The sequence below is a fragment of the Etheostoma cragini genome, chromosome 23, assembly GCF_013103735.1.
Source record: "Etheostoma cragini isolate CJK2018 chromosome 23, CSU_Ecrag_1.0, whole genome shotgun sequence".
In the NCBI taxonomy this organism is placed as follows: domain Eukaryota; kingdom Metazoa; phylum Chordata; class Actinopteri; order Perciformes; family Percidae; genus Etheostoma; species Etheostoma cragini.
In genome coordinates, this window is record NC_048429.1 from 3,048,053 (window position 1) to 3,066,387 (window position 18,335).

The 18,335-nt window shown below is 39.0% G+C and overlaps 1 protein-coding gene across 1 annotated transcript in view; it reads right to left on the bottom strand.

Moving 5' to 3' along the window:
• rassf3 (Ras association domain family member 3) overlaps positions 1–18,335 on the bottom strand; it is a 57,740-nt gene that overhangs the window by 30,803 nt on the left and 8,602 nt on the right. The window contains exon 2 of the mRNA XM_034863873.1: positions 12,329–12,438. Coding sequence (XP_034719764.1) covers positions 12,329–12,438 — 110 coding nt within the window. The remainder of the gene's footprint in view (positions 1–12,328; positions 12,439–18,335) is intronic.

Genomic DNA, 18,335 nt, shown 5'->3' on the forward strand with positions numbered 1-18,335 from the left:
TTTACATAAACAGCACCGAGCACTGATTCATGTAATTTGTTGCTTTAGGGTATGTAGAAAGACTTTAACAGGCATACACTGACTGTCCTGGCTATAGTTGGGTTAGTTGGGGGTATCCCAGTTACTTGTTACACATGATGTATGTATATATGTACATACATAAATATATGACCGGTGACCGGGTGTGAAATCAGCCCTGATAAGGTTTCACCACAGTACACACATACACTCACTAGTGTTAATCTGCTGTCCAGTCACTTTGGCCCAGAGCCAGTCTTGTTAGACATTTCTCCCATTCCAGCATGGGCAGCTCCTAACTCACATGAAGGCACTCTGTGCCTGTATGTGTATATATATGTATACATATATACATATATATATATGTGTTTCTATATCGTTTCTATCGAAAAGTAATAATATAGAACGGCATTATTTACATCATTTGGACGGCGCTTTATGTTCTGATCCTGGCACATTACATTTGCTTTACAATAAAGGTCTTTAAAGCTACACTGAATACAAATTTCTCCCCATGTAGCACATGTCTTGATAATAAACAACTACAAACGTTATACAATGTAGCTTTGATAAAATGAGAAAAAACTCCCCAAAAAGTACTTTTTTGTATCCAGGTATTTAACAAGAAGAAGAGAGAGATGTGGCAGTGGAATGTGGTCTGGTGGTTTTGGTGAGATGGATGATCTGCAGCTCTGCAGTTGTAGTTATACATTACACGCATTCCAAAAACAGGGGCAGGTCCTTCCTACAGAAAGCTTAGAGCACGGACTTATTTTAGGTATTCTCCCACACAGATTTCATCTGGTTCTTCTTCACACTGAAAAACAACCCCATTTATTTGGACTGTACAGACCCCTACAAGCATATTATTACAGTTTATTATAATTTAGATACTAGCCATTTATAGTTGGTTGCATGTCCAAAATAAACTCATGTGAGTCCCTGCAGCATTCTCATGAGGACTGTTTCATGTTGTTGTCAGTATCAGAACAAGACACCATCAATTTAGGAAATATAATGAAATAAACAACATGGATTTAAACAGATCCCAAACCTCTGGATTGTTGTCTGACTTATTCTGGATAAATAAATGTGCAGATGGTTAGTGTTTTGGTACTTGCAGGTGCAGTTTGTTCATCGTGCTGTAATCCTGTAAACAATCATTTGGTGTATCTAAATGTCTAAATGTATTTATTTAGTTTCATGGATGGGTTCCTAGTCTCCTGTGATGTCTTTTTCTTACTCCCTGACAAGGTTTGTATCTGCAGTTGAAGGTCTGGTTAAACATTAATCCCGTTTTAAAGCAGGAACCTGCTCTAACAGACCTCTGGTCAACCAGACATCTGCATGTATCCTTTTCTGAGGAGACAATAATGGGATAAAGCAACATCAAAGCATCAAATCCAGGTGTAAAGACAAATTAAAGCTCAATCTTCAATCCACATGATATTCATGTCTTTGTACCTTTGAAGTCATGTTGTTATTTTTTTCTATTTAAGCCTTAATTAACTATGAATTTCCTTGAGATTAAAGGTAACAGTTATAAATTAATATGAATGTCTTCTTTTCTCTGCATATTCATCACTAAGAGACATTATTCAAAAATGAACAAAGTGACTGTGGCTTAGTTCGGGGAAAGTTAGTGGGTGGATGAGTGTGGAAGGTGAGATGTAACGCAATGTGAGAGGTTAGGACAAATGGAGGTGAAGGGTGAGCAAAAGTTGAAAGGTTAAACTTTGAAGAATGTGTCATATTTAGAAAACCAAGAACAGCAGAAAGAGAGACGGTGAGGGAGACGGGTGTTAACAGTTTCCCCCTCAGGCTCCCATGACCTCACTCAGCAAAGATGCTGCTATCTTGGGCAGGTAAGTGTGTTGTTTGTGTGCAGTAATGTGTGTGTGTGTGAGTTTGTTTGTTTGCAAGAGTAGTGTGTGTCTCTTATTTCAGCAGGTGTGTCTGTTCTCTAATTTAAAGGCAGTAGGCGTAAAGATAGTGGTGTGTGTGTGTGTGTGTGTGTCTGTTTGTAAGTGGAGTGTGTGTCTCTAAGTCTGTTCTCTAATTTAAAGGTAGTAAGTGTAGAGATATTGGTGTGGTGTTGTGTGTGTGTGTGTGCGTGTTTGTAAGTGGAGTGTGTGACTCTGTGTCTGTTCTCTAATTCAAAGGCAGCAGGTGTAGAAATAGTGGTGTGGTGTGTGTGTGTGTGTGTGTGTGTGTGTGTGTGTGTGTGTGTGTGTGTGTGTGTGTGTGTGTGTGTGTGTTATAAAACTACTTTAAACCTGGGAACCAACAGTGAGTGTTTCTTCTGGGGGAAGTTTTACAGGCCCCCAATAAGCTTTTTCTGGAAGATTTTTCCTAAAATGTGAATTCAAATGTTAGGAAAGTGCTTTACAGCATACAGCAAACAAATGCAGATTTTTGTGATGGAAAATAAAGGAAAAATAGAAAGATTGACCACACTATATGGGTATCTCTCTTGCTTCTTCTACCCCCATTCAACAAGTCAACACAACCATCTAGAGCCCTGTTCTGTTCTCGCCGCCATTGCTCATTGAAACATGGCTCTCTGTAGATTAAAGAGTGTAGTTTAGACCTGCTCTATATGAAAAGTATCATGTTGTGATTTGGCACTGTAATAATAAAATTGACCTGACTTGAATGGCGGCAGATGAGGACCAGCAGGATCCAAAAGGGCCGGAACCACTGCAAAAAAAACGCATACGAGAAACTGCTACAGATGCTTAATGCTTGCCCAACGGTGCTTTGTTGCAACAGGACCTTTTAAGCAATGTTAGGACGATTTATAATCTGTCTGACTTATTCTGGGAGCAATCAGACAAATAACATACAGGAGAGAATAGCCTTAAGGTGTAAACATCACACACATGCCTTAAAATGCTAGGCAGAAGCAAATTAAGGAGACAGGAAGCAGCAGAGGTTGGTGATCATATAGCACGTTATAGCCCTTTAGTCCTATACCAGCTGTAAGGATGAGTGTGTGTGTCCTTTGTTTTGGTGTGACAGGTGTTAAATATCCAACCTGAGCTCCACATTGCCTCAGGGACAGTGAAACCAATCCACAAATTGCATGAAAGTAATTGTGTTCATGAAGATTTTACCATGTGCAGGGACCTGCTATACATATGTGGATTCCAGATACTGATATCCATTATTTTGTGTCCCAGTATTGCCATATTTCAAGATGCCCCCCCCCTCCGGAAGCCCAGATTTTCCTCCTGACAGACAAAACACTGAGTGTCTTGTGATCAAAGAGCAGAGGAATGCTGTCTGAGGATCACACGCAGCCTCGGTGTATCACATAATCACAGACAGAACGCGAGCGGGTTGCACTGCAGCTGGGGGAGCAGAATCACACGGCTATGGATGGTTAAAGGGGGAGTGGCGCGGAGGGACGAGCTGCATTAAAGGAGCTACAAGGTGCAAAACTAGATTTATCATTATAAGTTTAGTTAGTTTAAATCCTCCCCCAAAAAAGAGTAAACACAGATGTTACCAGAAGAAGCACATATGACACAAAGTTTGTCAGTAGTGGAAGAAGTACTCAGATCTTTTACAGAAGTAAAAGTCATGCATTTAAAATGTAACTGATGTCAAAGTACGTCAATGTCTAATGCATTGAGTCTGCAGTCAGGTTTGCTGAATTAGTTCTTTGTTAAATGGTGAAATGAGCTATAGTGGCTATAAATAGGGACAGTGAGAGGGAAACTACACCAGTGTAGGCCTGTATGACTCTGCTGATACCGCCCACTGATAAGCTGGCTTACACAAACAACGGTGTGTTATATCAAGCCCCTGCATGCACATTGCAATCAATGTGTAGAAAGAAGTTTCAAACCCTAACAGGGAGGTGCCACGGGATAAATTCAAGTCACCTCAGTAAAAAGCCTTTATTTTAGGCTCAAAGTCCACAGTATAGTAAGTATTTTCAGACTTACTGAGCCTGCGGTCATTTGGAGGAAATTGCCCTTTCAAGAAAATAATATTATTTAGCTGAATGCTGAATTAAATTACTTAAAGTCTAACAGGAACAGGGGAAGCAGCTGCCTGAATTCATACAGTTGAGAGGAACTGTTTTGCAGCAGCAGCACTATAACAGAATTGTGGGAGATATATAGTCACCAGCCAAACACACACACAGACATACATACACACACACACACACACACACACACACACACACACACACACACAGTTAAATTCAATTCCAAGAGATTATTGGCGCGATAAGATTATTTTACACAATCTCTCTCTCTCTCTGGCCGTCTTTCCTTTCTATACCAACTTTGGCATAGTTTTAAATGATAATCTTCATATAAATAGAAAAATCTTAGTGAGGACAAAAATATGAGCCTTTGGTTCACTGTTTACTGTAACTTGAGAATTGGAAGTTGTTTTTCTTCACAATAAAAAATAATGCTTCTGTTTTCTTTGTCTCCTTTCTCTGTCTTTTCTACTCACTTCGTCCGTTGTTTCAATCTGAGGTCTGTCAGCATGCATTCAACCAACGGCCTTATCAGTGTATTTTATTTTGCTAACAGTAAGGTCAGTGGGCCTCTGTTTAAGCTGCATGAAGGGTGAATGTGTGTCATTTACAGTGAGCTTTTGGACCGGCTGATCTGAGGCTGAGATTGTCCGTCTGGATAAGGACAGGATCCCAGATAACAAAATCACACTGTACTTTGCATGCACATACACACACACACACACACACACACACACACACACACACACACGCACACACAGACAAACACACGCACACACACACACACAGACAGTCCACTGTAGTGTCCCACCCTGATATAGATCTGTGTTTTATCTTAAACCTCCCACAAACTAAGCAGAAAAATAACTTTGAATTTGCTTTTGCAGAGTTTGACCTACCTCCTGATGCACGTTTCCTGACTCCTGCACACGATAACTTAATATAAGTAGGTTTTATTTTGCGATGAGTTGTCATAAATGTGGCCACAGACTTGCAGAACTGTAGATGAACATCTTTAATAAAGACGGCCTTTAATTCCCACTGAGCTGACATTTTCCAACCACACCAAAAAAACATCTCCAGTGATGTAAAAACAACAGTCTCATGTTGTATAGTGGATGATGACATCTGTGCAAAAAAATGCAGGCTTATAACAATTAAACCTTGCAGATATTTGAGTACTTTTGCATAGGAGCACCTACGAATAGAAGAGGTCATCTAAAAAAACTTAACTTTTACCCCCATAATCACCTAGAATGAAACATGATGTCAAAATCATGTGGATATATACACACACACATATACATATACATATATATATATATATATATATATATATACTGTATATGTATATATACATATATACACACGCACACACACACACATACATACACACACACATATATATGTTGTCATATATATTTTATATATGTTCTTCCTTCAACATGCATTCTTTCCAAAGAAACAAAAGACACATGAATTAATGAATTATTCCGCCAAACATAAATTTAACACAACAAAAACTGTCGCACAAAGACTTCTTAGAGGCGACGTGAGGCTCAGCTGGCTGCTGTTAAATGCTTTAACTGCACTGGTGGCCATGTTGGGACATGTTAGCAGCCAAAAATGAAGGAAATCAATGGGGCTCGTCTGTTGTTGGGTCTCTAAGCAGTCGGCTGGTGTCCTGTTTCTGCAACAGGCAGCTGATGACGGGGGAGCTTTTGTCTGTCAGACCTGCATCTGACCGAGGAGTTAATCCTTCAAAATCCACAAAGATTACAGTGTTATTCTGGCTGCTATATTGCATCTCTGCTGTTGAGTCGCTTTGTCTCTCATAGTCTGTCTTTTTACAATGTAGGGAATTAAATCATTTACAAAAACTCATCAAGTGTTTATGTAGCTGGTCGCTGCAGCAAGTTTTGCGACACAAATATGTCTTTAAGTGTCATTCTTGGAAAGAAACTGTAAATGTAAGTTTTGCTAAAAGTACAACAATGTGAAGATCACATTTCAAACATGATGTTCCTAATCTATCTGTGTGGTTTTGAGGCCCTAACTCTTTGTGGTTTTCTGTTTATCCTTCTTGTTCAAGCAGCAACTTATAAACTCTGCTCCTCTTTGCAGTCTATCTGTGTTTGACATGTGTTATTGAGATTCTTACTAATGTTTTTCCTTCCACTACAGAACATTTTTCCAACTTGAACACGGTTTTATTTCTATGTGGTTATAAAGTTATTGCCCACTGTTTGATTTTAATGTATTATGCTCTCCAAAACAATAATAAAGATGTACTCCACATCCAGCAGACACAGACCAACATTACTGTTTTCATTTGGAGTTTTGTTTGAGTGTAGTCGACCAATTTAGGCCTAATATTCCCTCTCCTTTTAGCTCTGTTTTTGGTCTCCACCAGAAAAAAACATCTCTTTAGCTACTAAATGTTCCACTATATTCACCAGCTAGTCTCTAACTGTGTCTGCCAGCTGTTTAGTGCTGAGATGTCTGTTGGATGCACTTGAAGTAGTCTTTGAAAACATCCAGCTCTTATTCCTATTCAGTATTGATGTGCTTACTTTAAGTGGATAAAACCTAAAAATACTAATGAATGTCATTAAAATTTGTGATTTAGACTGATTCAGTTACTGTGGGTGCATCTACTTGCATGCTTGCATTGCATGTCTTTCTGCAAAATGAGCATTTGCCTTTTATGTAAACGAGTGTTATCTCAACGAGTTTGATTATCTCTCAGACGACTCCTCTATGTTTGTCAGGTAAGCCTCCACCCTGTTTGTGTTTGTGTTTACACAATAGACGGCTGATTAGAGGACTGGAGGAAAGGCAAGATTGCGATACACAAGGACACAAGGAAGAGAGCGATGATAAGCAGATGGATAATGTTTGTTAAATGGAAGAAACCAGATGTTTGATAGTGAGGAGATGGTTAAGGCATATCCATCGTGCATTGTCTACAGAAATCAGTGCGCAGCAACACAGGAAACATTCAGTGCCTGATGCCTGATGATGCTTCAATCATATGCAACTAATGCCACTAGCATCTTAATTTCTCTTCAACATTTCACCAAACATTCAATGACACCATTTGCCACTATATATATATATATATATATATATATATATATATATATATATATATATATATATATATATATATATATATATATATATATATATATATATATATATATATATATATATATATATATATATATATATATATACTGTCTACTCTTACTGCCTTTATTTCAAATTAACTTATCACTCCTAAATTTATCTTTGAAAAACCAAATGAGAATTAATAGGATCATTTTATCCTGAGGAGGATTTTAGATAGGAACAGGATGTTAGTTTGAATTACTTAGGACACATTTAAAGGGTCTGATTTAGCTTTGTTAAATATTTTGGTTATGAAAGTCCAAATTATTATATGCCCACATTTTGACATTCATATAAAAATTCCTATTTTGTGACGGAAACCCACATAAGCATGTTTCTCTGCTTTTGAAACTTGTTATAACAACCCCATTAAATTAGCCTTCAAACACCTGTCTCAGTCCAACCCTCCTCCTAATGACAGGTGACATAACAGAAGTCATAAACACAGAGTACCAATTAAACCATTAACAAAGATAGCCTCAGATAGTAGTTGTACTCTTTTTTGTGTTTTGTTTGGTTTTGCCACAAGTCAGAGACAGAGATTTTAAGTGGGATAACAGTTAGAGGCACATTTCTTAAAGACTGACATGAAACAATTGAGAGAACGAGAAGAAAATAATGAAATATATAAAACAGTGGACAAATAAGAGAAAAATGTTCCCAGACTAGAATATGTTTTCTCAAGTTTTACAACATTTTCCTTCCTGCTGTTGCTTGTGTGTTTGTGAGTGTGTGTTCACTGTAGTGTTACCCCACCCTGCACCTAACCAAGCCAATCGCTGTTAATGAGTAGCCATAAACCTCAGAGGGAAAACACATTAACATTCCTTCTTCATTCAAATTTACTTTTCTAACTTTTAAGACTTTTCTGCTCTCTTTTTGAGTTTTAGTACTACATCACAGGCAATGTGCAAGCAATATGTGCACATTGACATCCATGTTATATGAGATTTTCTGCTGTAACTTTATTTTCTTAAAGTATACTACTATTTCTAGGAAGGCATTAAGATATGTTTTTGTCACTGATTTGCATGGTAGCTTGTGGTGACTTATGTTAGCTAATGTAAGTGTACGCATGCTAACTTTAGCCAGTTAGAATGCTAATAATATAGCAGTAAGTCCTCTATATCTACTTGATAAAGCCTTAAAATGGTGTAGCCTAGCCTTACATCTTGGATGTAATAAATATAAAATGATATCAGCACGTTGTATTGAAAGCATCAGGCGTACATTCAGATTATTGCCAACATAGCACAGACACCCTAAATGTCCCTCAAGCCTTGCTTGCTGTACACATTTTATAATAAGACTACTAAACAAAAACAGATTCTTCTTACAAATGAAAAGTTAAATTCATAAGAAATATGCCACCTTGCAGTTCAACACACAGAGGGGGTTTGCTGCTACATGACTGATATGAAAGTAGCTTACTTTCACTTCTTAAGGACTTCAAAAATCATTAGAATAAATTAATTTGAGGAGGATAATTTACTCTTTGGTGGATCTTTTTCCCTAATTTGTTCTGAAGGGGCAGGAGTTGACACAGCATAGTGTAGAGTCTTGTATTAGAGATAAATGGAACTACTATCACATCTGATAGAGTTGCCTAAAACATTTCCTTTTATATTACACATATACAGGGCAGTTATCTAACACAAAACTCGAGAGGAGATAATAACTGTGCGCTTTGTATCATCAATGAAGTCATAATTAGGACATCAGTTAGTGTATCTGACCCGGAGGTGTCAATGAGTCTCCATTAGAGCCAAAGAGAAAACACTTGGACATTCCTCTCTGTCCGGACTCCATACGGTCCCAGTGTTTAATCTCCCTCCCTCCATCCTCCTTTGTTTTCTCTCCTCTCTCTCTGCCTGTGTTTGTCTTTCCCAGCCGACAGGAAGTGGACCCCATGACCAGTTATTGTCTGTCAATCATTCACTGCCTCTCCCTGTAGCCCAACCAATCACATCACGGCTGGAGAGGAGGATGAACTCTGACTCATACTGTACAGGAGGTGAAGTGGCATCTCTCCAGCCACCAATCCCCACTCCGTACTTTTTGGTCCACACGGGGACTTGAGCCACTGACCCTCTGGTTTCCAACCCAACTCCCTACGGACTGAGCTACTGGCACCCCCTGAGTTAGATCGGTGTAAATGCCAATATAAAAAGTATTTAAAGTGGTAAAACGTGCCAGTCTGTCTACTAATAATGTTTTGTGTTTTTTTCGTTCATTGGTTTAATTTAAAAAGTAAAGATGTTGAGATTTTTCATTTCACATCAACATATCTTATTTTCCCTCCAGGATTCTGTTTTGTTTTCTAGGGAGCGTCTAAAGAGACATGGGGAATTTTGTTTCCGGAAGCACGAGACACTTTATGGTGCCCATGAGAAACATTTTCTTATCTGGTGCTCACGAGAAACCAATCCCAGTACCAGTCAAAAATGGCTGCCGAGGAGGAAGTATTTATCTTCCTGGCCTCATCAACAATCTTAAAGATGATAACCGATTTAATGCTGTAAATGAGAAATATTAACATTGGCCACATAACGTTAGCATTACTTTGTTAGCATAATTTTGCTAGCCTTAGATGGGTTTCTGCTGAGAATGACAAAGTTCTTGTGCGCACCAGCAAAAAAATCCCCATGTCCATTTAGGAGCACTGTAGTTTTCTAATATTTTTGTAGTAGTAAGAGTATTTGTTGCTTTGATAAGATAAAAAAAAAACACTCTGGCACTTCTAGGAACATGTCTACGTGTACATCTAAACAGACCGAAATGTCTGTGGGAAGGCTCAACAGCTCTCTGGCCACACACACACACACACACACACACACACACACACACACACACACACTCTCTGACCAAAATGTATCCAGCTGCAAACACACCAAAACTTTATTTCTATGAAATAACTGGCGCAAACTAAAAAACCACAGCACTTCACTCGTCACTACTCAGCACTATCCGAGTGTGTGTGAGTGTGTAATCAGCACTGATGCGCTGAGCTAATGCTCCCCCGGCTGGCTGAAACAACCACACAACGACTGAACCAAGAGATGGCTGACAAGTATGTTTTCTTAATGAAAGTCCTCACAAGTATCAAGGTTCAAATGTTTACCAGAATGGGATCGTGTTCCACATCCTGTGGCTGTGTCCTTTGGGGGAAAGGACTCCAGAAACACACAAACACACTGTTAGTAGAGTCGCTGAAGCTCTACAGAGATACAGATGTATAATATCATAATACAGTCTAACATGAACCAGACCTGATACACACCCAGCTGTCTTCTAGGAATCACACACACACACACACACACACACACACACCATTCTTGGTGAGTTATGCATTATGGGTGTACCGACTTGGGGTCCAAAGTTTTATTGAAGCAGAATGGAATTTGAAAACACACGTTATCATCTTGCTATGTTCACATTTATGACACACTGATTATTTACATTATTGTTTAATCTACTGATTTTTTTCTTGGTAAATCATTTGGTTTGTATAATGTCAGAAGACCAAGTGGATTTCTTCAGGTCTGTTTTGGCCGATCCGACAGAAATCTTAACAACTGAGAAGCTGAAAGTTTAAAATCGTCGGCATTCTTTTCTAGAAAACAAGTTTTCAACGACTCAATGATTATCAAAACGGTTGCCAACGAATTTTCCATTGATCGTGTAATTGATTAATCCAATTAACAAGATTAATCGATTACTCAATTAGTTGTCAACTTTTAAATTGACTATTTTGTGAATCGATTAGTCAGTTTGACTAATTTTTTAAGCCAAAAGTTAAAAAAATCCTGCTTCTTAAATGTGAGTATCTTGTAGTTTTCTCTCTCCTCTGAGACAGTAAACTGAACATCTTTGAGTTGTGGACAAAACAGGACATTTGAGGATGTCATCTTGGGCTTTTGGGAAACACTGATACACATTGTTCACCATTTTCTGACATTTTATAGACCAAACAACTAATCAATTAATCGAATATTCTGCAGATTAATCAGCTATGACAATAATCGTTAGTTGCAGCCCTGCATTAACTGTTTCAGCTCTTCATGGTCGCATTGTGGTTTTGTTTTTGACTTTAATTAGTGTCACTTACACACACATCTTAATGTGAATCATATACTTGTGCTTTATCTGACATTCTAGGAAATTTCATGTCATTATACATATATGCCTATTTTTAGTTTTTCTTACTGTTTTCAGTATTTGTTGCAGAAAAAGCCCATTCCACATAGAGCAGACATAATGAAAGAAAAATACTTCACAGTTTTCTCATCAATTGGGCTGCACACCAAGTAGGAGTAAAAACAAGCCACAGAACTCACCAGCAGGTGAAATGTTTGACTATGGCGCTCTCTTGTGATGATGTAATGTACTACAATCTGAGTTTTCTTAACAAAGTGGTAAGAATGAAATTTAAACTGATCCTGAACCAGGTTCAACCATAAATCCATCTGATGACATGCTTAAATATAAAGGCCGTTATTGCCCAAAGACTCAGACTTGATTTTAATAGTATTCACTATTATATATATAGTTATATATGTTTATATAGCAATGGCATATTAAATTTGGTTTTGTCAACAACTCAATAATTACATTTTGATCTCAACTTTAAACCTGAGAGAAGAGAAGTGCTCAGAGAAAACAAATAGATATTTCAATATTTACGACATCTTCTGAGGAAGAGCAAGTGATACGATCAAAAGTTCAAGTACTTATTAGACCTTGTGGTCAAATACTATTTTAATATGACTATTGCTCAGAAGGTTGTAAGGTGCAAAAAAGGTTCTTATTTACAGTATTCAGAGCACCACGAGACACTAAACTGCTTCCATCAAGGACACAATGATAATAACAAAAATGATGAAAGGTATAAAGTATATATATATACATTATTGATTCATTCAAGTAATATTTTGATTAGGCGTGCCTCTAGTTCAGTAGTTGCATAAAGTGTGAATTCATTCCATTGTAAATGGATTAGAGCTTCATTTATGTAAAGAGAAGCATCTAGCACTGGTGCTTCACATAATAACGGAGATAAAGAAACAGGAAATAAAGAGGATGCACGCGCACACGCACACACACACACACACACACACACTCACACTGTGTACTCACATGTGGCGGTGTGTTGTTGTTGAGCTGGTCCTGGCTGACGGCTGAAGCTGCAGGGTGACAGTCCAGTGACACTCGGTCCCAACAGGCAGTGTGACACGCGTACTTACAACCTGCAGAGACATGAAATGATCAATGAAGTCATCGATTGATTCACTGATTGTAAAACAAGGAAAGGAGCAGGTTTATCTTACAGTTTTTTTCCAATTGCTAACACTCTTAAATGACATGCATAGCACGATTATTTAAACTGACACACAGAGAGCATAGCCTCTTCTCAAGTCTCCAAAAGTCTAAAGACATTTTCTGCTTTATACACATTTTGCAATTCAAAATGGCACTTTGTAAATGCACTGAACACGGTTCTCTGCCTAAGACACAACAATCTGACATAAAGTCACATGTTAGACATTTCAAAACAACGGCATTTAAAATGACACTACATGAGCTAATTGGCCAATGTCCTGTGTGTGCCACCTGGCCAAACACCTCAATCAGGAGTAGGCACTAGGAAAATACCACAGGTGAGCACCAATAATGGACGACCCAGCCTCATTATTTTCATTGCCTTTTTTTCCTATATATTTTATCTTGAAAAATTGTTTGCAAATTTCTTGTGAGCATATTTGTGTTTAGTCCAATGTAAATATAGCTGTTGTGCACATGTTGCACTTACTTGTTTGGTGGAAAATAAAAATTAAAGGTTTCAACAGCATGTGTGTGTATCTCCAAATGTTTCTGTGCATGTGAACAATCTGAATCTACAGTTTGAACTATTTTAATATTAGGCATGCTAAAGATGAGAGTGTAACCAACTACGCCCAACAGTGTATTGTTGGTTAGACAAAAATCTGATAATATGAATGAAGTGTGTGCCATTTGGTGCAAAAGCTGGATTTTGATAATGCTCTAAGTTGTTTTGGTGGCAATGCTTCATTTGGCAAGATATATGAGGTATTTTGCAGGTTTTTGTTTTTAATTGTGTTAAGTATTTTGATAAAACCAGCCTAGTTTGCATAATTTTGTTTTATCAATTGAAAAAAACTGACATGTTTTTAAAGTCATGCGTAAGGTACGTGCAGGTGTGTTAGGAAATGAATGTGTGTGTCTGTAACGTATATGTAAATACTCCTGACATTGACTGTCTGTCAGTTGAGGTCCGAGCTCCTGCTTGCAAATAAAACCACAACATGCAAATTGTGTCACATGGAGGAGAACATTTTTTCAAAAAAGGTCACGCAGCACATGACCTGTATTACAAGACAATAAATCCCAAAAAACTCCAATTTAGTTTTTCTCCTGCCAGAATTATTAGAATCAAAATGGATTTATTTCCATGATTTCCATGTATTTTTTATTATAAAGCAGGTTGTGCTATATAGATACTGTCAAAGTATCAAAATGCTCAATCCACAGAGAAATGAACGCAGTCGATGTTTGGAAACTGTGCCTTTAAACGTCAGGACTTTCATACAGTTGGGATGTGACAACGATACCATATATGGGTAGCAGGTGGTGCTACGGAGCATCCGCAAAGCGCACCTCCTATGTGGAGTGTCGGTACACGATCTGTCCTGCCTGGACGATCCGTTTTGCGCATGTGCAATATATTAGCGCAGGCGGAGATGACAATCATGATGTGCGAGGAATTACCAGGGATTTACGGCACTGCACGATCTGTTCCACAGTAGCGGTCTTCTGTTAATTCGGCTAACCGCTAGCCTGCAGCTTGAATCAGCCTAAAATTACGTTACTCAAACTAAACAGTGGGGAAAGCAGCTACAGCTAAATTAAGACTTTACAGTAATAATAAAGACAAGTATTGAGTGGTTGTATTTTAAATGAGCACAAGTAAAGTAGAACTGACATAACAGCTGTTATATATATTTTTACGGTTATTTTAAGTTTTGAGGGTCTTTTACATGCTGTCTCAGCTAGTGGTTAGTCAAATTTGCTGTTACCTAAACTAACGTTAGGTTTCCGGTGGAGGCCAACAGACTTTAACTGTCTATGGGAACAGATCGTGCAGTGTCATAAATTTGCGTTCATCATGATATCATCTGCGCGTACGCGAACATATTGCACATGCACAGAACGGATTGTGTACCGACAGCGAGATTCTGTTAAAAAGACATCACATTCCGCTAGCATTCCATTGACTCCCATTCATTTTGGCGTCACTTTGACAGCGAATAACCTTACATCGGAAGCGTTAAAAGACTATTTGTCCGTTGTCCATTACCTTGTATCTCACGGTTTGGCCCCGTAGCATACGTTTTTGTAAAAATAGGCTAACGATTGTGTCATGACCATGCATCTTTCTGTCGCACAGTAGAGGAATTACTGTAAAGTCAGGAGAAGCTCACAGGCAATCTGGAGAAGTGGAGGCATATAGTCATGGAAGAAGCCATAACCAATTTTTCATATTTCAGCAATGTTTTGGTAGATTGGAAATACATTCGTATGTGGAAAGTGAATTTATAGGAAGTAACATTTATCCACTAACAACTAGGATATTTTAAGAAAGGTATATGGTGTTAAATAATGAAGTAGGGGCAACGAGGTATACCTATGTTCACTGGGGATGGGAAAATTATACAGACAATGGGAAAAAAAACATCTCAGTGTCTTTTAATTGACTTCACTGGTCTCCGTTGGAGTTTATGGCGTCGCTGTTTCCATTTCTTGTACTGTCTGTGGCAGTTACAGGCATTCCCCGACTGCAATCACGGTGCAGAGATTCTAAGAGCGCAGATTAGGAAGACCCGGAAATGCTGACCAATCAGAGCAGACTGGGCTTTATGGGGAGGGTGTCTTAAAGAGACAGGCGCTAAACAGAGCGTGTCAGACAGACAGTATTTTTTATACATTAAAGCATGTAAACATGTTCTAAAAACCCAAAATACAAGTATGAATCTGTAAATGAGCCTGATATGGGAACCATAACATGACTGAACAATCATTAAATAAAGCAATAATAAAAATGGTCAGAGAAATGTTAGGAGATAACATCAATGCTTCTTGCCGAAAATATGCTGAACTTTTATTATTTCTACTCTGTAGTATTGCTACTTGTACTTGAGTAAACTCTGTGAATATTTCTTCTCTAATCATGTGAATCTATCACAACATTCTGCTATTATCACAATATTAATTTGTCCACATTGTCCATCCTTAGGTCCTTAATTCTATTCTGTCAGACGTGCAAACACGACAACACACACACGACAACACACACACACACACACACACACACACACACACACAGAACAGGCCAGAATCCAGCAACACCATGAAGTATTGAAACACTGAAGGGAGTGCATTCCCTACCTGGTGACCTCTTTCTCACTTGCTGTCCGACTTTATCCGACAGTTTGCACATGGCTGCTCCCATCTCCCATCTCCCATCTTCATCTCACACACAACTTAACATCCTCCACACCCGCACAAACACAACACTCTCACTACAGTCTTTTTCAGTGTCTCTCGCCCGTGTTCTACTCTCCATTCAGCCTCTATCAGAGTTGAGATGCTGATTTGCGTAGAGCACCCACTCTCTCTGTTTCCCTGTCTGTGTTGTGCTGAGTGGGTGATTTAACAGTCAAATGGAGGCCACAGTGTGATGGACACAGACAGGGAGAGGAGGGGTGCTGCTGCTGCTGCTGCTGCTGGATGCAGGACTGCTGACTCAGTCATCAACAGTCATTCACTCTTTCTCCTCTCCGTTCTGTTTCTCTTTGTTCACTTACGTAGGTTGTTATGACTGTGTGTCATCCTGTCTCCCCAGTTTCCTGCTTTCACTCTCTCTCTCCATTGATCCGTTCAACCCATCATGTTTTTTGACAATGAACTTGATTCACAGAGAAAGAGCCATCTACATCCAAACATCAAAACACCCATCCCATTGTGCATACTGCATGAGTTTTTATTTTTGGATGAGTCATCAGTCGTGCAGTGAAAATATAATATACAACTGTCAGATGGATTGTCATTTAGTACAAACATGTATAATCCCCAGAGGATGAATGCTACTGACTTTAGTGATCCTCTCACTTTTTCTCTTGGGTTCACCACGAGGGTTGACTTTTCTGGTATTGAGTGAACGATCGTAGGATGGATTGCCATGAAGTTTAGAACACACATTCTTGTTTTCCTCCAGATGAATTGTAGTAACGTCTAGCGCCATCATCAGGTCAAAATCTTAATTTATCCCTACGTCATGAAACCTCAACGGGTTCTCCAAACCATACGACCATAAGGGTTCTTTACTCCAGCCTTTTAATATCAGGGTTTCTGCAAGTTTTATGTCAAATTAAGACTTGAAACTTAGAGCATAATGAATGAAATTTAAGACCTCTATCACAACATCAACTAAAGCCTAAATTCAGTTTTTGTATAAATGAGCACTTCGTTCTGGTGAATTTGAAAGATTGACAGATGCAGCCAAAAAATCAATTGCCTCTGTTCCAGCAGCCTGTAAATCACCACGCAGAGGGCTCTTATTGTGAAAGGATTTCAGCTTAGAGGTCAAAGGTCAGAAACCACAAATTAGACAGATTTAACAGTATTTTCCTCCTGCGTGTGTAACTCTTTTTTTTTTAGCACAGGCTCTCTAATCAGGTCTGTGTGTGCAGAGAGAAGCACAATGAAGCTTCATCTCCTTTAACGCTCGCCTGCGGAAACACACTCCATTCCAGCACACGGCCACAGGTCAAAGGTCATAGTCGGCTAGAGCACTGCCAAGTTTGGCCCGTGCTCCCTTTGTTCTGGACCACCAGGGCATGTGACATGCTCATGCTTATTCTAGTGTTCCCTGAAAGTGCCGTAAAATCCTTAAAGTAATGACAATGATGCATAATGCTGGTAAACTGCTTTTTTAAATTAAAGTTTGATGACAAATTACATGAATTACAGTATTCTTCAACATTAATATTTATTTTTTTGGCCTGTGGCATTCCATTCAGATACATTTCGACCCTTCAAATGAATTAAACTTCAAATTAAATAACGTTAGATATTTACACAGCTAAAAGACCTATTTAGCATTACAGAGATTAGTTGACGTAATTTTATCAGTGTTGGCAGATCTCGCGAGAGTTCGGCCCTGATACAGAAACAGGTCTCAAACTAAACTTTTCTCCTGATGCGTCTGTCTGCAAAAGGCCGTTTCAGTGTCAGAATGGTCTGGAGATATGTGGCTTGTGAAGAATGGGTCCAACTTTTACTCTAGTGACTATGGGTCGAAACAATCAGTCACAATCTGTGCTCACGTTCACATCTCCCATTGGAATCAATACACACAGACATAGTATATACTTCTCTAGGTAAGACATGAGGTCAGACTCTGGTCCATTAGCCTGGTCCTACCAGACTCTGGTCCATTAGCCTGGTCCTACCAGACTCTAGTCCATTAGCCTGGTCCTATCAGACTCTGGTCCATTAGCCTGGTCCTACCAGACTCTGGTCCATTAGCCTGGTCCTACCAAACTCTTGTCCCTTAGCCTGTTTGGTCTTAACGTCGGCTTAGCATCGCTAGCGTTCACCTTAGCCAACTCCTTCACCACTGACGGAGCGAGTTAGAAAATCTAACTTTTCCCAAACCCCGTGGGGAGGAGGGCCACAACATCACGGCGACCAACCAAACTCAGCAAAGATTGTTCTCGGTCAGGCTTCAACTTCTCAATGGCATCGCTCTCATCGTTCTACGCTGCCACAACGGCTAGCACATGACCTCAACGTCATTATTCTCAGCCACTCCCTCTCCCTCTGTTTGCTGATTGGACCGGTGAAGATTTGACCCAGAAAACTCAAGAATATACCTCAAACCTAGACGATGCACACCAGGAGCGCTAAATTATGAAACACTCCTGTGGGTTGTATTAAAGCAGTGATTCTCAATAATGTACCCCCCTAAGAAATATTTTTTCAGCCAAGTACCCCCTGATTTTAGGTAGAAAAAGAAGCCTATGTAAAGAGGTAAAATAGAGCGCTTTGCCTGTTGAGGCAGCCC